The sequence below is a fragment of the Mirounga angustirostris genome, unplaced genomic scaffold, assembly GCF_029215605.1.
Source record: "Mirounga angustirostris isolate CCGP_5_RB_7025 unplaced genomic scaffold, mMirAng1.0.hap1 SCAF_10, whole genome shotgun sequence".
NCBI classification, from domain to species: domain Eukaryota; kingdom Metazoa; phylum Chordata; class Mammalia; order Carnivora; family Phocidae; genus Mirounga; species Mirounga angustirostris.
Genome location: NW_026991718.1, coordinates 48,760,851 through 48,785,570, shown reverse-complemented (window position 1 = coordinate 48,785,570; position 24,720 = coordinate 48,760,851). Strand labels below are relative to the sequence as shown.

The 24,720-nt window shown below is 42.0% G+C and overlaps 1 protein-coding gene across 4 annotated transcripts in view; it reads left to right on the top strand.

Moving 5' to 3' along the window:
• The first annotated feature begins 5,337 nt into the window (after positions 1-5,337).
• DGUOK (deoxyguanosine kinase) overlaps positions 5,338-24,720 on the top strand; it is a 29,244-nt gene continuing 9,861 nt past the window's right edge. Inside the window, exons 1-2 of one of the 4 annotated variants that reach the window (XM_064572303.1) lie at positions 5,338-5,555; positions 8,117-8,280. In XM_064572303.1, the coding sequence (XP_064428373.1) occupies positions 5,372-5,555; positions 8,117-8,280 (348 nt within the window). In that variant the 5' untranslated portion in view covers positions 5,338-5,371. Of the gene's footprint in view, positions 5,556-8,116; positions 8,281-16,428; positions 16,542-24,720 lie in introns of all 4 variants that reach the window. The other 3 variants (XM_054509763.2, XM_064572304.1, XM_045884757.3) reach the window with 3 other exon arrangements.

Here is a 24,720-nt window from a genome sequence, read left to right as displayed (position 1 = left end):
CTTCTCTGCGTGGGGCTTTTTTTCCGCCCTGGGCTTTTAAACAGTGCTAAGGGCTTTTCACACCTTATTTCTCATCCACACAATGATCCTGTGAGATGCACATATTCCCACATTACACAAGAGGAAATTGAGGCTCAGAGAAGTTAAGAGCGTGCTGAAGAGCACAGAACCAAGATTAAAAACCAAGTGTGTCTGACTCTAAAGCCAGTACTCCTACTGTACTATCCTGTTTCCCTTTCCTTGAACGTGAGTAAGAATGAGGGCTACATGGCGTTTGGCGGGGGTGGCAGGTTAAGAAACAAGGGCTTTAAGAGATCTAAGTCCTTGTACTCAAGGGCAATGCACAGAGAACATGACCGGAAAGAGAAACACAAGGTTTATAGGCTGTGACATATGAGTGGCTCAAATGCAATGTTTGAATTTGGGTGGTGGAAGGTCACAGTAGGCTCAAGATCTCTATGAGGGCTTTTGTTATTGAGGATTAGGCTGTATCTTTCCCCAAAACTAACCAAGAAAGGAGCAGAACCCTAGGAAGAATTTTTTTTTCTTTCCCTCCTCTCCTCCTCCTTCCTCTTCTTCTTCTTCTCCCTTCTCCCCCTTTTGTTCTTGCTTTTCCTCTTCCCCTTCCTCTTCTCCTCCTCCTCCATCCTCTCCTCCTCCTCCTCCTTCTTCTTTTCCTTCTCTTCCTCCTGCTTCTTTTTTAAAAAAAGATTTTATTTATATATTTGACAGAGAGAGGCACAGTGAGAGAGGGAACACAAGTAGGGGGAGTGGGAGAGGGAGAAGCAGGTTTCCTGCCGAGCAGGGAGCCCAAAGTGGGGCTTGATCCCAGGACCCTGGGACCATGACCTGAGCCCAAGGCAGACTCTTAACAAGTGGGCCACCCAGGCGCCCCTCCTCCTCCTGCTTCTATCTCCCTCTCAGTCTCTCTCTTGTTATTTGCTCCCTACTCCCTGCCCTTGGTCAATTCTGTTAAATTTCACAAGTATTTGCTGAATTTTTGGTATCCATTATTACTGGGTAAGGCCACACGGGATTTACATATCCAGTAAAGATGATTCCTGCCCATCAAAGTCTCACTGCATAAAGCGGGGGGAGGACACATGCAAGACAATGATTTGAGGTGAAACAGAAGCACCCACAAAATATGATGAGAAAACAAAGGGTTTTGGTCGAGTAAGCATTGGTCGAGTGCTTACAATATGTGAGGCCTTAGGTTAAGAGTTTTCCATGGACTTCCTCACTTAATCCTCACCCTAACCCTATTAGCAGGTACTAGTATCATTCCCATTTTATAGCTAGTTTTTCAAGTTAACTTGTTCACCCAGCTAGTTAATAGCAGAAGATTCCTACTTTTGCCTGGCATACCCTTTACTCTCTCTACCTACTCAAGTCCCAACCCTGATGCTCCCGAGCAGAACCCACTTGGCTGTGAGCCTTCTCAGACACACCTATTTGGAGACAGTGGACCCCAGGGGAAGTGCACAGACCTTAACGTCAAACATACTTCCTCTGCCATCCCTGCACTTGCCCTTGGGGGTAGGGTGGAGAAGCATGTTTTACAAAAATCCCTAGTGGACTTATGTCTTAAGATGGGTTTCCCAGAAGCAGACCCTGAAGTGAGGATACACAGGCAAGTGATTTAAGGAAGTGCTTGCAGGGGAAACCAGAGAGCAGAGTAAGAGAAGCAGCACAAGAAAGGGGAGGAAGCCCAGCACAAGAAAGGGGAGGAAGCCCAGCACAAGAAAGGGGACCTCTCAGATAGAGTCCCACAAGGGTGGCTTCACCCTGGTCCCCAGGCAGCTCTGGTGTAAAAGCCTGACTGGATGCAACTGGGCTTTCACGCTGACCTATCAGTGATTGGAGAAGGCACACTCTGGGGGGAGGTAAAGTCCCATGCTTTCCACAGGGGCTGGGAAAGGGCTCCGGTAGGCCGAGGGCAGTCTTGCAAAGAAGAGCTTCAGTCACAGGCTGTTGGGAGAGAAAGCATGGGGAGGAGGCCAGAGGACAGCCAGACACACACACACACACACACACAGGATGGGAGGAAATGTAGCACTGACAAATCCCTGCTGTAGAGGGGTGCATCAGAGTCTCCATGTGGGGGAAGATGGTGAGGCTGACCCATTGTTCCTTGCCCTGCCCCCACCCAGTCTTACCCCATTTCAAGAAGTGCGGTCCTTGAAGTCTTCAGGGGAAGTCAGGTCATCTGCTGATAGTGGGGGGAGAGGGGGGAAACATGGGTAGGTTACAGCAGCTTGAGGAGAGAGGAAATACAACAGGCAGTCAACTAAAGATAAATAGCAAAAATGTCCCGGGCACTGAGGGTCGAGCTGAAGGCAGCCATTACTGATGATGGAAAGTGTACTGGGGGGTAGCTGTGTGGCAGGCGGTAAGTGCTACTTGTGGGTTATCTTTCTCAACCCTCACCCCCGGCTCCCAGGAGCCCACACTCTTAACTACTCCTTAAATGCTTCCCTTCATGATTAGGTGTATCAGTCAGAGTGCATTCAGGGAACCTCTTTAAAACAGAGGTTACTGAAATAGCCAGTAAACATATGAAAAAGTGTTTTGCTTCATTAATCATCAGGAAAATGCAGATTAAAACTATATACGGCAGGGGTGCCTGGGTGGCTCAGTCGTTAAGCGTCTGCCTTCGGCTCAGGTCATGGTCCCAGGGTCCTGGGATCCAACCCCGCATCGGGCTCCCTGCTCTGCGGGAAGCCTGCTTCTCCCTTTCCCACTCCCCCTGCTTGTGTTCCCTCTCTCGCTGTGGCTCTCTCTGTCAAATAAATAAATAAAAATCTTTAAAAAAAAACAAAAAACAAAAATAACCCAAAACTATATATGGCAGCCTGAACAAAATGAAGAGCTGACAATACCAACTGTTGTTAAGAATGTGGGACAAGCACAGTGCCCACTCATGATGGTGGCAGTGACGACTGGTACAAACACTGTAAAACTATCTACTGTTTGGGAATGTTTACTAAAGCTGAACATACAAATAACCAATCACATAATTCCACTCACAGGTATTACCCAAGAGAACTGCATGCATAACTTTACCAAAAGACATATTCAAGAATATTCATGGCCACCCTCTTCGTAATAGCCCCAATTTAGAAACTCTTAAATGTCCAGCAATAGCACAACAGATAAAATACATTGTGGTGTAGCAATGTATTGGAACACTATACGACAACGAGGATGAATTACAGCTATATATATAGCATGGAAATATTTCATAGATATAATATTGAATGAAAGAAGTACCTACTATATGATTCCATTTATATAAAGAACAGGCAAAACGGTTGCTGTTAGAAGTCAGGCTATTGAGGGGCGCCTGGGTGGCTCAGACGGTTAAGCCTCTGCCTTTGGCTCAGGTCACGATCCCGGGGTCCTGGGATCGGGTCCCGCGTCGGGCTCCCTGCTCAGCGGGGAGCCTGCTTCTCCCTCTGCCGCTGCCTCTCTCTATCTCTCTCTCTGACTCTCATGAATAAATAAAACATTAAAAAAAAAAAAAAAGAAGTCAGGCTATTGATTACTTCTGGTGGGTAGTAACTGGCAGGACAAATGGATGCCGGAGATGCTAGCAATGCTCTGTATCTTTATCTGAATCCAAGTAACGTACAGTTTGTCAAAATTTCATTAACCTGCATACTTATGATGCAAGCTCTTTTCTTCACTACATACTACACTTTAAAGTCTAAAAAAAATAATAACTTTTAGTAACTCTAACTTTAAGGAGAAGTTTAGTTACCTGTCTGCACCTAACCTTCCTAACAACTTCCTCATTTAAACTTCACAATGACCCTGATGGCAGCAAAGGCAGAGAGACCTTCTGGGTGCTGAGAGCCTCTCTCAAACTTTTTTTTTTTAAAGATTTTATTTATTTATTTGACGAGAGAGACACAAGCAGGGGAAGTGGGAGAGGGAGAAGCAGGCTTCCCGCTGAGCAGGGAGCCCGATTCGGGGCTCTATCCCAGGATCCTGGGACCATGACCTGAGCTGAAGGCAGACACTTAACAACTGAGCCACCCAGGCGCCCCATCTCTCAAACTTTTTTTGATGAATATTTTCCAAGTCTGAGTTCACATTGATAAAGGAATGTACGCAGTATTTTGACACGAAGGTGGCTGTGAGAATGGGAGCAGAGGATGGGACAGACTTTAGCTGTTCCAATATCCATTGGTGCTCCATCTAGGTTATCCTAAATAAATTTATAACCTATATTTTTTAAAAATGTGCTTAATATACGAACATCACTTCAGCCATCCCATATAAACATCAGTATAAGAAAAAGGTCTTGTGCTTTTTATGCAAGACAGGTGTCCCAGCCACCGACCCCTCCCCAACCCCTTGCAATCAGGTCCCTGTTTCCTAAGACCTCCCACCTCTGAGTGCTGCCTGAAGGCCGGTTTGACTGTTGGACTCCTGCTTTGACTCTTGTGGTTTCAACAGTGCAAGGTGGAAATACCCTCTAATAACATTTCATAAAGCGTTAGTTCTGAGGTCGTTATGACAACGGGGTGTGGCAGGACAAAGCCAGTCAGGGGGCAGCAGCTCAGAACTGTCCCTGCCCCTCGGCAGAGCAGAGCGCAGCTCTCCACCGACAGGGGGACTCCAGTTTTAAACGCCAGCAAGTCTCTACCCGGGTTCTGCTCAGCCTTTGACAAATCCCATTCAGAATCCTCACCCCCGCCGTGTTCACGCCCACAGGACCCAATCTATCTGGTTTAAACGAGTTCCACTCATGTCCTGAGCCTCCACCCACTTTAGCCTAATAGGATTTTTGGCTACTACGCAAATCGAGTGAACGTTTATTTATTCATTCAAAAGACAAAATAAGAGGTGGAGTGTAATGAACTGATTTGATTTATTCAGTAATGTGCCAGCATTGTGCTGCGCGTCGCAGTGAATGGGAAAAAGTTAATTTGTGTACATCATCAGATTGTGTCATTTTCCTACTTAAAATAGTCCAGTTGCTACCCATATTAGAATAAAAAGCAAACACCTGGAAAAGCCTCGCTTACAATTAGTTATTTTTATTTGTCTTTAGTTATGACTTAAAAGTTACACAAAAATACAAAGGTGATGAGATTGGTGAGTTTATGCCTCTTTTACGATGTTGCTGTTCGACAAAAACCGAGAGGCTTAACCCCCGTAACAACCGCAGGTACTAAGTCTCCCGCACCCCCCACACCGTAAGTCTGTCCCATCTAGCTTCGCTCATCCACAAACATCGCGAGAACAGAGCCGTCCCTTTGGCCCCACCCCCAGCCGGCTCAACCCCACCCACTTCTTGCCTGGCGATCTCCTGACGTCATAGGCGCGCCGGAGCGCTGGAACGGCTGTACCGAGGGCGGAAATGCTCTCGGCGGAAGTGGTAGCTGCGCAAGTTGTGGGTGGAATGACCGCGGGCCGGCTCCTTCGAAGGCTGTTGCGAGCACCTTCCAGCTCCATGGCCCAGAGCCCGGTCGGTGGCGTGTGCCCCTTGAGGGGCTTGCACGCGGAGCGCGGGCCTCGAAGGCTCTCCATCGAAGGAAATATTGGTAAGGGCCGGAAAGTGGCTGCAAGCCTGAGAGGCTGAGAAAGGGAGCTGGGCCCAGACCCCCCCCCCCTTCCCCGCGGTCTGATGCCGCGGGGCCTTTCCCCTCCCAGAGAGGCCTTTGCTTCTTTGATCTTTAGGATGTCAGGCCTCGGAACTCCTCCACAGCCACGAAGTCTGTAGCTAGGACAGGAGTTCTACCAGCTTGTTCTGATCGAAATGGATGCGAACAAGGAGCAGGGTGTAATTTCTTTGTTCTCCTAAGATAGGGTTGCCAGATTTAGGGGGGAAAAAGGTGCTCATTTAAAATAGGATTTCAGATAACGAATACTGTTTTAGTGTGTGTCCTATGCAGTATTTGGGACATAAACTAGAAAAAAATTATCTACAGTTAAAATTTAACTGGTGTCCTGTATTTTCTCTGGCAGCTCTACCTTAAGAGTTCCTAAAGTTCAGTCATTCAAATACCACTTAACACTAATTTTACCGTGTCTCTCTTCTAGTCCCATATAATTTCTTAACGTTTTTCTTATAAGAAACTCACTTTTTAAACTTAAAACATGTATTAAAAGTAACTTACAGCAGTAGAGACCCAGTGTCTTAAATAAAAAGTAATCATAAAACGAAACGAACGCAAAACACTTCAGTTTAATGTTACCAAATTCTGACTTGATGGTTTTACTAGCTAAGGTGCTGAGCCCTAAGGAGATTAGCAAGTGTTGAGTATTGAAGGCATTCTAGCAGCAAATTAAGAGTTTCTTATTTTATTCATTCAACAAATAACCCTTTGAGCAACTTCTGTTTGCCAGCACTGTTCTTGGCCCTGAGGATACAGCACTGAACAGAACAAATAAAAATCTCTCGTGGCACTCTAGTAGTGATAAATAAACAATATAAATTAAGTAAACAATGTATTAGATAGTAATGAGTGTGATGGGGAAAATTCAGGGATGAGTGATTGAGGGAAATGGCAGTTTTAAATAGGGTAGTCAAGACAGGCCTCACCGAGAAGGTGACATTGGGACAAAAACCAGAAGACAATGAAGGAATGAAACAATGTAGGTAACTGGGAGAAGAATCTTCCAGGCAGAGGGAAGACCAAGTGCAAAGGCCCTGAGGTGGATAGTGTGTTCCAGGAACAGGAGGAAAGCTGTTGTGGCTGGAGCAGAGTGAGCAAGGGGAGAATGGAAGGAGATGAGGTGTGAAGGTAAGGAATGGCTGGATTGTATAGGCCTTTAGCCCGTGGTGGATTTTTACTTACCATCGGAAAAGGTTTGAGCTGTCAAGGGACATGATTTGACGTAAATTATGAAAAGGTGATTCTGGCTGATACGTTGAAAGTAGAAGGTGTCAGGAGGCTATTGCAATGATGAGTTGCTGTGAGTTGGAGCAGAGTGGTAATGGTGATGGTAAGAGGCAGTTGGGTTCCAGTTACAGTTTAAGGCAGGGCAAACTGGATTTGGTAACAGATGGGTGAATGTGAGATCAGAGATCAATCATTTTGGCCTGAGCAACTTGAAAAATGGGAGTTCCAAATTTTCTTAAATGGAGAAGCATGGGAAAAGATACTCGGGGCAAGGGATGGTTTCAAGATTCTATCTTTAGCCATTTTAGGTTTTTAGGTGCTTATTAGATATCTAAGTGGAGATGGTGAAGAGGCAGTTGGATATGTAAGTCTGGAGTTAAGAGTCTCCCTGGACTGGAGGTATAAATGTAGATGGTATTTGAAGGCAGGAGACCTTGTGTGTTGATGGAAAGGAGATTGGGGAAGGAACCGGGCAAAAGAGACTGAAAGGGAATGACCACTGAGGTCGGAGCAAAACCAAAAGAGAATGGTAACTTGGAAGCCAAATGAAGAAAGGTGTTCAAGGGGTGGGAATGTTCAACTGTGTAATGCTGTTTAAGTAACAGAGCTTTTTGGTGAACTCAAGAAGAACAGTTTTTAGGGACAGTAGGGGTGAACGTCTGATCGGCATAGGTTCAAGGAAAATGGGAAGTGAGGAACTGGAGACAGTGGATTAAGACAACTGTTTGGAAGTTTTCCTAAAAAGGGAAGACATAGGGTGGTAACTGAAATGGGGAGGGTTTGAGGGAGTTGTTTCCAGTTTTTTCTTTTTGTAAGAGGAATTAGATCATGTTTGTAAGCTGGTGAAAATGGTCTAGTAGAGAGGGGAAAAAATTGGTGGAGCAGGAGATGGTATAATTACTGGAGTGATTTTAGTAAGCAAGAAGGAATGGAGTCTTGCCGAAGTGGAGAGAGGTTAGCCTAAGCTAGGAGCGCAGTCTATCGCTAGTTAACAGTGTGAATGGCAACAGGAGTGAGTACTGACTTGAGTAGGCGTGGTGGGAACGTGGGGAAGGTCTTTTGGTTGTTTTCTCAGTGAAACAGGGAGAAGGCTCAGCTAAGCAGAATGAGCATGAAGAGAGAGGAAAGACATGAATTAGTCTAGTGAGTGAGCAAGAGAAATGTAGAGCTGCCAGTTAGCATTAAGGACCCACTTGGACTTAGTGGTCATGAATTTAAAGTGAGACCAGTCACCACATCTGTTTTTTGTGTTTCTCCAGCCAAATCAGAAACATCAAAAAGATTGAAAAGGGAGGGTCCTGCTCCCTGCCTCATGGTGTTAAAGATGCTCTTTGGGAAACATGCCTCTAAAGGAAGCTCTGTTCTCAGAGCCCAGAGAAGTACCAAAGTACTTCACACAATAAATACTTGGACAGGCCATCAGGTGAAGTTTGAGCTCCCTCTCCCAATTTCCCTGACCTTTGCTTTTTAACCTTTCTAGATGGATATACTTCTTCCTTGCTTTTACTCGAATCAAGACTTACTGAGTACCTGCTATGAGGGTAGACTCCCCTGTGGTACAGTTCCTGTCCTTTAAGGAGCTCATAACCAGATGGGAGGAGCAGACTTCTAAATACAATTCCTATGCCATGTGATGAGTGCCATAGTCACTTGGGTATGGGAACTCAGAATCTCTGGGGTAGGAATTCTCGAGGGGGAGATGACGAAGGAATGTTCCAGGTACAGGAAGTCACATTTGCCAAGGCAAAAGCCTGAAGAAACATGCAGTCTTAAGAACAGGGTTGTGCCTGGATGGCAGAACAAGAAGCTGGAAGGGTAGACTTGCCAGATGTTGAACAGCCTGTGCAGCATGCTAGGAGTTTGTTGTGTAGGTGGTGAGAGGCTACTGAAGACTTGAGGCCGGCATGTGCCATGACCAGATTCATTTTTTTTTTAAGATTTTATTTATTTGAGAGAGAGAGTGAGAGAGAACATGAGCAGGGTGAAGGATGGAGGGAGAAGCAGACTCCCCGCTGAGCAGGGAGCCCGATGTGGGGCTTGATCCCAGGACTCCGGGATCATGACCTGAGCCAAAAGGAGACGCTTAACGACTGGGCCATCCAGATTCATTTTAAAAAAGAAATTGGCCGGAAGGAACGAACAGAAAGCTTCAAAAGCAGGCACTTTCTTTGTATGTCTTGTTTGCTGCAGTACCCATAGTACCATGCATCCGTTGTGTGGAGTGAATGAGCAGGAACAGAATTTGGAGTAGATAGTTTTGTGGCTGTCGTTGTAGTTGGAATGTGGGAAGATGTAGGGCTGGACAGAGGGAATGGAAGGACAGAGAAGAATGGAGGTTTGAGAGGGATTTAGAAGTGGGATTGACAGGACTAGGTGGCCACTTGGAGGTGAGGGATAGAGGCATAGAGGATGACAGTGAGGTTATAGTTTGGACACTGACTGAAAACTGAGGATGGGAATAAAGGAAGAAGTCTGGGGACGTTAGAGTGATAGATTTGGTTATCAGGTGCCTCTGAGACATACATAGATGTTCTGAGGTAGATTAGGACATGTGCCTGAAATCGAGAGAGATGGGACTGAGATTTCAGATATGGAAGTTGTTGATTGTGGGGGTAGTTGTTGAAGCCTTGGAAGTGAATGCACTTGCCCAAGGAAAATGTGACTAATGGCAAGTGGACTGGGGGCCCCTAATCTGGCTGTTTCTAGTTTTACCTCCTACTACTCTCCATCACCCCACACACCGTGATGACTGTCCTCAGGCAGAATTAGTCACTGCCTCCTCTTTGTGCTCTCCTAACATTTTGTACCCAAAACTGCTGCAGCACTTGAGTTCTGTGAGGATCGTTTGCACATTCAACACTTCCCTGGGTTGGCCACTTAGTGTCTTGCTCATCTTTGTATCAGCAGCACCTAACCCCCTGCCTGACCTGTTGTATTTTTTCAGTGTTTATCAGATGCTTGACTCCTGCGCTGTGATACCATGTGGAAGTTAGTCATTGGTGCCCACGGAGGGAATATTTTAAGCTGCTTTAAAATCAAGGCAGGAGTGATCTTGTTCTTTAATCACAGGTGGCATCCCCAAACAAATCAGTACCCCTCCAGGACACCTGAATAAGGGAAGGTAAACCCCTGTCCTAACTGAAATTAGATATGTTTAGAGGGGCTTTTCTTGTAGTCATGCTGCTCTGAGTCCTGTTGATCTGATTCTGTAAGTGCAGACCATAACACGTAAGGAAAATGGGTCAGTGAGGTGGCACCTAATGGCGCCCAGTATGAGTTAAGAAGCCATATGCCATGTGTGATGGAAAATGAAAAGTTTGGTGCCTAGAATTCCTTAAGACCTAAGAAATAAAATACTTAGTCTATCTTCTAAGTGTATTCATGGCTACAGTGTATTATTGCCTTCCCAACCCAGTTATTTTATAATTACAGACCTCAATTGAAGAAAGGATTGCTATGAGATACTGGCAGTGAGTCATCTCAGACCATTCTCACTTTGATTTTCAAAGACCCAACCAAAAAAGAAGAAACTTTGTCACTTTTACAGTCTAGAGACTTCTACATAAAGCAGAGAGAGCTTCCCTAATAGTATGTTCCATACAGTCTAATGTTACTAATGTGCATCTATTGCTTTTATTGCATATAAACAGTTGGGCAAAGAATCCCAGGGAAAAAAAGCCCTATTTATTCTAAACATTGTATATTGGAGTCTTTGTTTCTGTGATTCACCTCATTCCATCCATCTCCATTCCTGGTATCTGGCTGGATACTCAGGATGCAAAGGGAACAAGGTCAGTTTGTGTCTTCAAAAAGCAAGTGGAGAGAGTGACGGTCACAAATAATTATAATGTAATACCTTGGTAAGTCAGGGCAGGCAGTGGTTACCTCTGCCCCTCGGGGTGAAGTGGACCAGAGAGAGTTCAAGAAGGCTTCACTGAGAAGGCGATAATGAAAGGATGAATCATATGCTGGGAGCTGAGAGCAACTTTTGTTGTTGTGAAGCATAGTTTCCTATGGGAAAAACAGTAAGAGGAATCAGAGCAAAAAGGTATTAAGTTTCTTTTAAGCCTGCTGAGTGATTTTTGTTAAGTTTGCCCAGAATGCTTTTGGGCTCAGAGCCTTTCTGATCCTGGGTACTTGGTTTCAGGGGTGGAGTATAAGCTCCTCGAGGGCAAGGTCTCCGCCTAGTTCATCGGTTTAATTACAGTACCTAGCACCTGGTAGCTCTTCCATAAACACCCAGTAAGTGAATGAGCAGATGGATACAGCATCAAATGTAAAGCCTAAAATACAGGCTTCACATGTTCTTTGGAAGACTTTTTTTTTTTAAGATAGTTTTACATTTACTGCCTTAGTTTGCTTTTTGGTACAAGGTTTCAGAATTGGATTTTTGCCATGTTTTAAATTTTATTCAGGCTAGGAAAATGCCTGGAGGTGATGGTATGTTTAAGAGGCTCACACAAAATACAACTGTATTACTCGGAGTGTTACATCAGATACTATCTAATTGCTAGGTTTTAGCAGAATGTAGCAATAGCAGGCATCATAGTTTATAGAAAAATTTGTGGAGAGAAAAAAATCATGACTTAGGAAAGGATGGAAATTAGCAACAGAACTCTTTGATGTAGCCTGTGGAATGACAGTCCTGGTGCTAATAAAAATCAACATGTTGTACTAATATACTCTAAGAAAGTACCTCCTACCCTTTTGCAAGTCATGGCACATATAATAAAGTTCAGTAAGAGCTAAGGTCTGAGAGGAAGGTTTGATTCTGAGATCTGATACCTCCCAAATCTCATGATATTAAAAAATATATTGAGAGATAACAGTGAACCTGAGATCTAACTAAATTGTGATAATGATACCATAAGAAGCTGGTGCTCTGCCGAGAGACCAAAGGAAGGACTTTGTCTTGTTTGCCCAGTGCTGCATGAAGAGGAGTGGCTTTTGGCGGACACGAGTGTTCTGCTCCCTAGGAGGAGGCCAGTGTAGCAGGAAAGAAGCAGGCAGGGATGCCTGGGTGGCTCAGTCGTTAAGCGTCTGCCTTTGTCCCAGGTCATGATTACAGGGTCCTGGGATCGGGTTCTGCATCAGGCTCCTTGCTCAGCGGGGAGCCTGCGTCTCCCTCTGCCTGCCGCTCCCTCTGCTTGTGCTCTCATGCTGTCTCTCTGGCAAATAAATAAAGTCTTAAAAAAAAGGAAAAAAGCAGACAACATCACTCTTAAGAAGACCCTGGGAACACTTTAAAACACATGTCTTAAAAAATTAAACAAAAAAACAGGGGCGCCTGGGTGGCTTGGATAGTTAAGTGTCTGGCTCTTGATTTTGGCTCAGGTCAGGATCTCGGAGTTGTGAGACAGAGCCCTGCATTGGGCTCTGTTCTCAGTGGGGAGTCAGCTTGAGATTTTCTCTCCCCACCCCCCTTTGCTCCTCCCCCCTCAAATAAGTAAATCTTTTTTTTTTTTTAGATTTTATTTATTTATTTGACACAGAGATAGCAAGAGCAGGAACACAGGAGGGGCAGTGGGAGAGGGAGAAGCAGGCTTCCCTTGGAGCAGGGAGCCTGATGCGGGACTCGATCCCAGGACCCTGGGATCATGACCTGAGCCGAAGGCAGACTCCTAAGGACTGAGCCACCCAGGCGCCCCTCAAATAAGTAAATCTCAAACAAAAACAACAATCAAAACCCAAGCAGGAAGAAAAAACTTATACTTAGGTATTATAGCACTAAAAAGTGTTATGCTGTGTGTGGTTTTAATATGAATATATAACTTTGAATTATCTTTTAAAATTATTTCATATTTGTGGCTGGTGCCTGGCATAGCTGAGTTCCATTGGAATACAGCTTAAGAAATACTGTCCTATGGCAAATGACCCAGGCTCTCCGAGCGCAAGAGCAACCTGGATGGCACAGCACTTAGGACCTGCCACCACCATTTACTGTCATTCTTTGCTGAAACTGGCTCCTGATTACTAAACTGGCTTTCCAGAAGCTTTTGAATGGGCAGTGGGGTGCAGGGCAGAAGTATTGTCCTGGTGTAATTGTTCCAGTAATTGGAACTGTATATTTCCCATTACATCAAATTTGTTGGCATTCCGGGTTTTGTGTGTTTAAAAGGCATGAGTCGGTTCCTCAGAGTCCTGACTGCTTTTAGATGAACTAATAGTGTCTGATCTCAGAGGTGAAGCTGGCACTCCCTAACCCTCAGGGCCCTTCCTATCCATCTGCAGTAGTTTCTTAGATTGTTTTTAACTTTTAAAAAATGTAATTCTAATGATCATTCAATCCCAGCGATCTCAATTGCCTTAATCTTTCCCTATTAATTAAAATATTTTTTTGACTGGTAGGCAGGGACCACATTTTAGATTTAATCAACAACCTGCAGTCTAAATTATTTTAAAATAGGGTCTACTCAGAGCAGGCAGGCATATGATAATATATAAACTCAACCAATTTGTAATTCCTGTCAGTCTGTTAGGTACTTCATGGCAAGCCTCTAGGCTTTTATTCAGTAGTCTGGTATGTGGTTTTAGAGCCTATATATATTTTTTTAAAAACTACCTCTGTTGATTTTGATCAGATTGTTCTGGATAGCAACCTCAAATAGAAGTATGCATTAGGGGGTGCCTGGGTGGCTCAGTCGTTAAGTGTCTGCCTTCAGCTCAGGTCATGATCCCAGGGTCCTGGGATCGAGCCCCGAATCGGGCTCCCTGCTCAGCCGGAAGCCTGCTTCTTCCTCTCCCACTCCCCCTGCTTGTGTTCCCTCTCTCGCTGTCTCTCTCTCTCTCTGTCAAACAAATAAATAAAATCTTAAAAAAAAAAAAAGTATGCATTAGGATCACTTGGGGCATACTTACAAATGTGGATTCCTGGGTCCCAACCCCAGAGAGTCAGATCCTGTTAAGAAACCAAAATTAAGACCCATGAAGCAATCAAAACACTTAAATGCTAAACATGTCATAAGCAGTTAATAAATATTGTTTGATTCAATTGCCCAGTGTGGTAGGACTTCCATGTGAGCTAGAGACATTCTAAACTTCATGGAAGAGGTGGGGCCTTAGGCTTGGTAAGGGGAAGGGGTTTAGACGCAGGCCAGGAAGAGCAGGGGAAGGCATTTATTCACTGACGTATGGGAAGAGCAGAGGCTGGGCGGATGTGCAAAGGCACACATGGGCTGGGTAGAGATGGAACTGAAAGAGGAGCATGACTATACAGAACACACAGACTCGTGTTGTTTGTTCTTAGCTTCTGTTGTTCAGACAGGGGCTGGAGTGCTGTGTAATCAATGGCACACATTGGATATGTGGGCTCTTCTGAGACATCCCCTCATACCTGATCAGTAGCTGTAAGTGGCTGATAGAATTGACTTGAAAGGTGCCTCCCTTCCTTCTTTTGGTTCCATTTGGGTTCCTCCTCAGGGTAGAACTTGCTTGAGAAAGACCATCTCTCATAGAAGGGATTGAACTCCAAACATACTCTTAAGTCATTTTTTGATTTTTAACAAATGTCAGTTTCAGAGGGAACCAAAATTAGTAGTGTATTAAGTGTTTTATTCAGTCAGGTCATTGTGCTGGGCTCTGATTCCACCCTGTGTGCCCTAGAGGAGCCCCATCTTCTACCTGGAGAAACTGAATTACAATTGCAGTGATGAATTCTTACCCAGAAAGCCAGGCCAAATATAAAGGATGATTAGCTGATCCAGCTCAGAGGCATCAGGATCTGGAAAAGCTTTATACAGGGAGCACATCTGAGCAGAATCTTGAAGATTGAGTAGGAGTTGACCAGGTGAGGAGAGGAGGTGTTCCAGGAAATGGGAATGCATAGGCAAAATCACATTTGCAGGAAAGAACATGGCATGATAGGAGTTGCAAGGAGTTTGGTCAGCAGGAGCTCAGGTGACTAAAAGAAGCTGAGGCTGGAGAGGTACACGCAGGGGCCAGATCTTGCTGTGTCTCCTAGACCATGCCAAAGGGTTGGATTTTTCGTGAAGGCAATAGGGTTTTAAGCAGTGTTATTTTGTGTTCACTGTGGCTGCAGTATGAATGATGGATTAAAGAGGGCAAAGCCAGAGTCAGAGAGGCAAGAGATGAGAGCTTGATCTTGAGCTTGGAGGTGAGAATGGAGAGAAAAGGACAGATGGGGGAAATGTAGAAGGCAGGTGCAAAAGGACTTGGTGGCTACTTGAGGTTTGGCAGAGGAGGGAGAAGTTCTGACAGTGAGTGATGCTGCTACCGTCCCCTGAGGTCTGGGGTATGGGAGGACGTTCAGTTTGCTGGGGACGATGATGACTTCATTCATGTAGGGAGCAGATTGACTTTGAGGTGTTTGTGGGACATCCAAGTGGAGGTGTTTGGAGAGCTCTTAGATAGTGAGTCTGGAGCTCATGGAAGGTAATGGGCCAGACATTGGCGTAAATGGGAAGAGATCATTTGTTGTACTAGATTGGTTTCATCTCCAAAATATTCCTCAAAGCAACCACTACTTTCCACCTCCTCTGCCATCCCTTGGTTCAGGCTGCAATTATCTTCTAATTGCTTTGCCTGCTTCTGTGTCAGTCTATTCTTACACAGCTGGCAGAGTGATCTTTTAAAAATGAGATGGAATCTTATCATTCCCTGCTTAAAATCCATTGCCACTGACATCCCATTGCTCTTAGAATAGATTCAAACTTCTTACCATGCTATGAGGTCGTGCCTGATCTGGCCTGGCCTGCCTACCTGCCTCTACACACATCTTGAGCCACTCTCCTCCCTCACTTGACCATGCCTCTTCTAGGCCCATGCTTCTCTTCTGTCTCGTCCTACACCAGGTTCTTTCTCTTTTCCGTGCCTTTGTTTATGCGGCTCCCTCTGCCTGGATTACCCTTCCCCTCGTCTGGCCTGGTTAACTCCTCACCTTTCAGATCTGACCTCAGATAGCATTTTCTCCAGAGGAACCTTCCCCAGTCTCCTGAGCTGTATTAGAGCCATCCTGCATTTTTCTTTCCTAGCACTTAACACTTTGTTATTAGTTATTCCATGTTTGTTTAGTATCTCCCATACAAGCTCCGTGAGGGCAAAATCTGTCCTCTGTTTGGTTTACCATTGTACCCCCAGTGCCGGACAGTCCTGAGCCCATAGTAAGCACTCCGATAAATATTGGTTAGGTTTGTTGAATGAATGAGGGTCATAATCTCAATTTTTCTTTCCTGAAAAACTTGCAGTTTTTACGCTGCCACAGAATAAATATGATTCAAGCCTTACAACTTATGTAGTTGATTTCCTCTACATTGGGTAGTCCTCTTACATTTTCAACTCTCATTAAATACTTGGCCTCTGGGAGGTTAGGGCATTAACATTGCAAGTTAGATCTTAAGGGTATTTTTCCTCCCTGTTGCCTGTGTTCATTACGGTGACTGGTTAGTATGGCCTGCCCCATCATCATTCGGACACTGGTCTGGTGCTGAGTGTGGAAATTGGGAAAACTGGTACTTGTTGCCTTCAGTTGGGCCTCTGTGCCAGAGTTTAGTAGCAGCCTTCTCCTGCAGCCCTGATGTGGGAAGGGTCCCGATACATGCTGTTTGCATTGCAGCCGTGGGGAAGTCCACCTTTGTGAAGTTACTCACGAAAACTTACCCAGAGTGGCACATAGCTACAGAACCTGTAGCGACATGGCAGAGTGTCCAGGCTGTTGGCACCCAAAAAGTAAGTTTTCAGTTGTGGTGGGTAGTTGGCCAGCATGGGTGAATAAACTAATTGTAATAATCTAATTTGCTCTGAGTAGGTGAAATAGCCCAGTTTGAGTCTCTCTTTTTTTAAATCTTTTCATTCCAGAAAGCAGACCACATATGCCAGAGAGGATATGACTTGTTTGAATATGTTTAGTTTTGATTTTTGTGGTTTTTATATGTCTAGATAAGTGACTGCCTCTGTTCTTTGTGGTTTCCCAAAGTATGTCCAGCTGTCCTGGCTTTGTCATTCCTACCCTTGAGTATATTACTGAAGCTGACCTTCAGGATTAAGAGCTAATTATAGTGATTTTAACTCATTTATGAAGTGTTAGAAATTGGAAGGGACTTCGCAAACATCTTGTCACACTGAGTCAATGCAGAAATAATAGCTAACGTTTATAAAGCACACACTTTGCCACATACTGTGCCAAGTGCTGCACATTTCACTTCTGCCTCATGGCATAGGACCTAGTGTCAGGTCTACTGCTTTGGGAAGGGCCATCGTGTTGGTTTCAAAACCAGCCATATCCATGTGAGTAGGGAAGGACCAGTTTGGACGCGAACCTTAGGGGTAGCTGAGGAAATGGCACCTAAGTTGCCTCAGTCTCCACACACTCCTCCCGCAGCCACCAAGAACATTTCACTAAGTGGCTTGTTCTGGTTTTTAACAAAACTCTAATTGTTAGAAAGTTCTTGTATGAGCCACTTTGCGTCCCTGTGACTTGGAGTCATTGGTTCAAGTTCTGCTTCTTAAGTTTTTAACTTCTCTGCATGACAACCCTTGTCATGTTGAAGGTAATTCATGATTTGTTTGCTCTTTCTCCTCCTTGCGTCTTCTTTCAAGCCAAACACCCATTTTCCCCCAGACTGTTCCTCATTCTGAAGTAACTTTGTCTAGGTGATAAGCTCCAGTTGGTTAGTTTTCCACTTAGACTAAGAGTGGTACTCTAAATAGTAAAGAGTATCATAGAACCTGTTCTAGGTGGCATTTTTCTGTTATTCCAGCTCAAAATTGTGTTACCTCTTTTGGCAGGCACATCATGCTTATTGTCATATGTTTCTTAAAATTGTCTCTGGGTGTGTATGTATGTGTTTGTGAAGTTAATTTTCCATTTAGAAAATAAATTACGTATCTTTCTCTGAGTATGCCACAGGTCACCTGTTGTGGGATTTAAAAATATGTCCACAGATTGTTGAACTTTCCTTTAAGAGGTAGACCCTAATTCTCTCCTTGAGTGGCTAGACTTAGCGACTTGATTCTGATGAATAGAGTGTAGCAGGAATAACAGTGGGACTTGGCTAGGGTAGGCCAAAAAAGACATTGTATCTTCTACCTTGATCTGTCTTGATCACTTCTGGCTCTGGAGATGCCAGCTGCCATGTCATGCAGCATCCTTGTCTGTGAAGAGGCCCATGAAGCAAGAGATTGAGTCCTCCTGCCAACAGCAGTGTGAGTGAGTCTTCTCGGAAGTGGATCCTTTGGCCCCAGTCAAGTCTTCAGATGACTGGCCTCAGCCAATATCCTGACTGAAACTTCATGAGAAACCCTGAGGCAGAACGAGCCACCTAAGCTGTGTCCCAATTCCTCGCCCATAGAAACTGAGATAATGAACATTTTTTGTTTAAGCCACTAAACTTTGGCACAATTTGTTATGCAGCAGTAGATAGCTAATACTCCCATAGTCCCATTATCCAGAGGTAAATAGTTAACATTTTTGTTCTTTTGGATTTCTTTCTACTTAGGAGAAAATGTATATATTTATATACACCTATATGAATGTATAAAACATATATACATTTACTTTTTTTTAAACAAAAATTGTAATTGTTTCCTGCATGGTTTTTGATATACAAGGTCTCCCCTTCATAGTAATTTCAATGATTGCAGTATACTGCATAATATGATCCTTTAATTAATGTAATTGATATATTTAATTTAATTAATATATAATGTTACATGTACTATATGAATTTCTTCCTGTTATAAACAGTGTTACAATGATGAATATCCTTGTAGCTACATCTTTTTTCTTAACAGCTAAATTTTGTGTACTTTTGTATTTTCTTGGGATTATCTACAGTTGGAGTTTTAATGTCCAAAAATTACACATCTTGTAGATTGCTGACACCTGTTATACTTCACAAACTTTTCCTTCAGAAAAGTTGTACCACTTTCCCCATACTTTTGGCAACACGGGGTACTATTTTTCATTGTTGCTAATATGAGGGGCAAGAAAACAGTGTGTTATTTTGTTTTACATATCTTTGATTACCAGTGAATTCAACATCTTTTTTATATTTATCAGCCATTTATTAGTATTCTTTAGTGAATTGCCTATTAAGACCTCTTGTATTTTTCTCCCCCCTACTGTGATCTTCAAATTTTTGTAATGGCTTTATAAGAACTCATTGTATGTTGAGTATCTTAAGTCTTTATCACATATTGCTGATCCTTTCCCCAGTTTGTCATTTTTCTTTTGTCTCTGTATATGATATATTTTGCAATATAATACATTTAAGTTTTTATGTAGTCAAATCTGTCTTTTTCTTCATAATTACTGCCTTTGGTATTAAAGTTTTAAAAAGACTCTCACAATCCAAAATTATAAAAACATGCACCTACATTTCTTTCTCTTGCTTTTATGGTTTTATTTTGCTCTTTATGTGACTTTAAAAGTTACGGGAGGCTCATTTTCCCCAAGTCATTATTTACTTTTCATAGTAGTATTCTTTTTTTTTTTTTTAAAGATTTTATTTATTTATTTGAGACAGAGAGAATGAGAGACAGAGAGCATGAGAGGGAGGAGGGTCAGAGGGAGAAGCAGACTCACTGCCGAGCAGAGAGCCCAATGCGGGACTCGATCCCGGGACTCCAGGATCATGACCTGAGCCGAAGGCAGTCGCTTAACCAACTGAGCCACCCAGGCGCCCATCATAGTAGTATTCTTGTTTAGTTTATTCCTGAATGGTTATTTGATTCTTATTATTGTGACTGGGATCCGTTTTCCCATCATCTTTTCCAAATTGATTGTTACTGTTTTAAAGGAAAGCAGTTAATTGTTATGTTTGTCTTGTAATATTATTGGGTTTTTTTGTTTTATTTGCTTGAGGTTTCAGAAAATAATAGTTTTCCCTAAATACTTATCATTTGTAAGAGTTTTCCAATATCCATACTTCACTTCTATTGTCTTGTTTTATTGGGTAGAAGTTCTAGAGCAATACTAACTATAATAGCACTGATGGTAGTCAGCCTTATCTTGTTCTGTTTTTAATGAAATACCTCTAATGTATCAATATAAGTTCTGTGATTGTTAATCGTTTCAATAGATCATGTGGAGGAAGTACCTTTCTAATTACTAGGATAGGAACTGTTTTCCTCAGGATCAGATGTAGAATTTTCATCGAAAGCCTTTTTAGTATCTAGTGAGATAACCATGGGGTTTTTCTGTTTTAATCTCTTAGTATTAGTCAGTAGATTTGATAATGGCGCCATCTGTACATTCTGGAATGAACCCTTTTGATCATGGTACACTATTCCATCAATTTGCTAATAGGTTGTTTGAAATTTTGCATGTATATTTATATATTTAATTGGTATTACTATTTTTTGACAGGTTTTACCATCGGGGTTATAAAATGAATTGAGAAGTTTTAGACTTTTAGTGTAAGAATTATCTATTCTTTGAAGTTAGGATAGAAATCATTTTTTAAATAATACGGATTCAGTGCTGTTTGGGTGGAATAGTTGCTGGACAACTGTTCCTTCCTCAGCTATTATTCAGGGTTTGTGGTTTTTTGTTTGTTTGTTTGTTTTTACACCTTCTTGAATCAATTTCGATAACCTTGTTTTCTTAGAAAATTGCCCTTCTATTGAGATTTTCAAATTTAATTGTATAAAAGTAGTACCTGTATTTTTTTAATAGTTTAATCCAGAATTACTGTGTTTTTTGTCTGATGTTGCTTGTTTGTGTTAATATTTGGGGAGGGATAGATTTGATAGATGATTGTTCTTTTTTAAAGACCCAGTTAATGGATTTTATTAATTCTGTGGGGACTTGCATTCTAATTCATTAATTTTGGCCTTTAAATTTATTCCTTTCTTTCTAAGATCCTCTGTATTTTTAAAGCTCTTTAGGTTGAATGATTAGTTTGTGTATTTTTCTTTTTTTCTTTCCTTAATAATAAAAGCATTTGCAACTGAAAGTTTTCTTCATGGAATAAGCTTTGGCCTTGTCTTTTAGAGTTTGACATATAAGATTTTAACTGAAATACCGAATTTGTAATTGTAGTTTTTGATTTATTCTTTGCCCTAGAATTATTTTTAAGGCATTTTACATTTTCTTTCTTTTTTTAAGATCTTATTTATTTATTTGACAGAGAGAGGGAACACAAGCAGGGGGAGTGGGAGAGGGAGAAGCAGGCTTCCCGCGGAGCAAGGAGCCCGATGCAGGGCTCCATCCCAGGACCCTGGGATCATGACCTGAGCCGAAGGCAGCCGCTTAACCCACTGAGCCACCCAGGTGCCCCAATTTTACATTTTCTGAGTAGATTTTGTGTGTGCATTATTTTTTTACTCTAATTTTATTTTGTTATGGTCAGACAACATGGCTTATACAATTTTAATTGGGGGAACTTACTGAGGTCTTCTTCATGGCTTACGTATGATTGATTTTTGTGTATGACCAATTTTGGTAAATGTGCCATGGACTTTTAAGAAGAATATATATTATCTCTAAGGTATGGAATTGGTGTGACATATATTACAAATTCTAAGATGCCATTGATCGTAAGACACATAATTTAATAATACTTCTAAGGAATAATAAAAATGTCTATTAAAGTTTAACTTAAACATTGTAAGATGTACATCAATTTCAGATATGTGAAAAATAATAATGACTTAATAACAATTAAAAATGAGTTCTCATTGGGGTCTACTTTTTATATTAAATTATGAGAAAAGTGTGTTAAAGTTTGTGCTTTTTGTCCATTTCTCCTTGTATTTTTAATCAGCTCTGCTCTTATATTTCTAAATTTCAGGGCTTTATTACTGCACGTAAAAAGGTTCACGACTCCTTTGTGTAGTCTTTATTGGTTTATTACTATAAAAAAACCCTCTTGTAGCATATAATGCTTTTTTTAAAATACAATTTTGCCCCATCTGCTTTCTTTTTATTTGCATCTATTTGGTGGATTTCACTGTCCCTTTGTCCTTAATTAATACATGTCATTTTGTTTTAGGTATTTTTCTTACAGGATTTTTAGTTTTTACCCAGTGTTAGGGTTTGCCTTTCCTGGGAATTTTTCTCTTATTATAATTGTGTTTAACTTATTTCTATCAGCTTATTTTGTGCTTTCATCTCCCTTTTTTTTCCTTTTTTGCTATATTTAATATTTTCTTTCATTTTTCTCCCTTTCCTTATATGGTAAACTTACTATTTTTATCTAACGGGAAACATGTAAATTAAAAATGTACATGTTTAGGGCGCCTGGGTGGCTCAGATGGTTAAGCGTCTGCCTTCGGCTCAGGTCATGATCTCAGGGTCCTGGGATCGAGTCCCACATCGGGTTCCCTGCTCAGTGCAGAGCCTGCTTCTCCCTCTCCCTCTGCCACTCCCTCTGCTTGTGCTCTTCTGTCTATCTCTCTGTCAAATAAATAAATAAAATCTTTAAAAAAAAAAAAAAAAAAAAAAAAAAATGTACATGTTTAAACCTATCTTTCAATGTTAACAGAGCCTCTGTGAAAGAGAAAAAGAAGCCAAAACAGAATTCTACTACTTTTTTATTACCTTCTTTGCCAGGTATATTGAAATTATCTGAAATTTTGTAGATCCAGCATGTTTTTACATTGTGAAATTTCTTTTTTAACAATAGAAATGTGACACTCAATTTCATAGCCACATAAATAATAGTTCCTTAGTTACACCCTTAGTTATACTTAACTCTGTTCTCCTGGTTGATCACTGACCACTGTTTTCTCATTTCCACATCTTACCGTTTCTTAATTTTTCAGTTGGTTGAAATATATTTTAGAGATTTTTTTTTCAGAAAGGGCATGTGGGTGGTGTAATTTGAGTGATTGCTTGTCTAAAAATGTCTTCCTTTTGCTCTGTAATATAAAAGGTAGTTTCTGTTGTAGAGAAGTATTATATGGTTCTGATCTTTTTTTTTTAATAAGTAATTCATGTGATTTCCCTGCTGTTAGATTTTTGTTTTGTTTTTTTGAATTGTTGGTATTTTGGTAAGATAGGTCCAGTTTTGGGTTCTTGTGTGTGCATGTGTGTGTGTGTGTATGTGTTTATGAAAGCTGTATATATAAATATATATGAAATCTTTTCTGGTACTCTGAATTTTTCTGGTTGAAAGTCTCACATCAGAAATTTTCTTTAATTTTTTTCTTTTGTTTTAGCTTTGCTATCAGATCAATTCCTTCCTACTATAGCTTCTAGTTTTAAACTTTGCTCTTAAATACTTAGAGCTACTACATGGTTCTATTAGTGATTCTCAGTGATGATGAAATTTGATGAGAAGGAGACACATGCCTTATGAGTAATGGTCTTCCTCTGCTCATCTCTTTGCTGGGGGTGGCATTTCCCGTCTCTGTATTGGACTTTTGTCTCATGAGAAGGAACATCATTTCCTTAGGTAGCTTTGTCTGAACTACAGATACTGTGGAGTTGTGGATCATTTTAGCTCTTGTTTGGAAAGTTGTTTGTGATACAAAATTATATTAATTACTGTGAGGTGGAACACAAGTGACATTACACTTGATATATCTTTCCAGAGGAAAGAAAGGAAAGGCAAAAAACACTCTGGCATGATACTACAGTATACATTGCATCTCCTCCTTCTATCCTGTATGTCTTCATTTCTGTCCTAATTTTCTGGGTTGGTTTTTTTTTCCTCTTAGTTTAAGGAAAATTTCTTGAGCTGATGTTCTGTATGACATTCACTAATTAGGTTTACTGCAGTGTACAATCTGCTCGTTACTGTCTTCATAGGGTGCTTTGTTTTGGCAATTGCATTTTTTTTCTCCTTTAAGAATGTTCTTTTCATATTATTCCTGTTTTTATGACAGCCTGTTCTTATCGATGTGGCAGTCTCTTGAATCTCATTGAGATTTTTGTTTTCTTTTGTTTCTGGCAACAGCTCTGTCTCTTAAGGGGCTGCTTGTCCTGAGCAGATGCATTGGTTTTCTCCCTTTGAATTGCTGAATATTACTATATCCAGTCATTGTTCCTCTCTTTGCTTATATGTTTGAAGGGATGTTTGCATTTGTTCTGTAGCTGAGATGGGTTCTTGCAGAAATTGTGTAGGCCCTGAACAGAGTTTTGTTCCAGAACAGTTTCCCTTTGGTAGCCCAAAGGCCGCTGATAGAATAGCTCCCACCCAGTCAACCTAGTACATCTGTACACAGCACCTCACTCCCTTCATGGGGCTTCCGTACAGTCTCGTAACTGTGCTGCACCCCAAGGGCTCTCTACTCTCTCTGGTGACACCATCAGAGACTCAAGTGGATTTAGATTTGTCCCCCTGCCTCTACTTCCAACTCTTAACCGGGGGTCATTTGTGAGACTGCTGTGTGTTTGCGGGTTGGAGAATTGGAAGGAGGGAAAACATCTTGTGATCCATTCTGCTCTACCTGCATTGCTCCCCGTGAAGTCTTTCAAAGGGCTGGGATCCTTCTTTGGAATCTGTGGTTGATACTTAGCCAGACTGGACCACTTGTGGTTGTCTAACCTAGTTCCCCCTCCGTCTTTCTCTCCACCCCATATGTGCTCTTAGTCCCCATTTCTATCTGTGGAAATTCTATGTATCATTTACTTCCCAGCTTGTCTTTGTATGGAGAAGCATTAGAATGAAGTTACAGGAAGCCAGGTTTGAGTCCCTGTTCTGCATTTACTCATCTTGAAACCTTGGACAAGTAAGTTACTTAACCTTTATGAGTGGATTTGCCCCTCAGGAAAATGAGCATGCAATAGTGCCCTCTTCATGAAGCTGTTTTGAAGATTAAATGACATAACAGCACAGTGAACACTGAAAATAAAACCCCTTACAGCGTTGAGCCTATGTAGCGCCTCATCCGTGTAGGCCTTCAGTTAATGGAGAGTGAATGGATTCACTTTTGTGCTGAGTCAGTGGCAGAGCCCAGG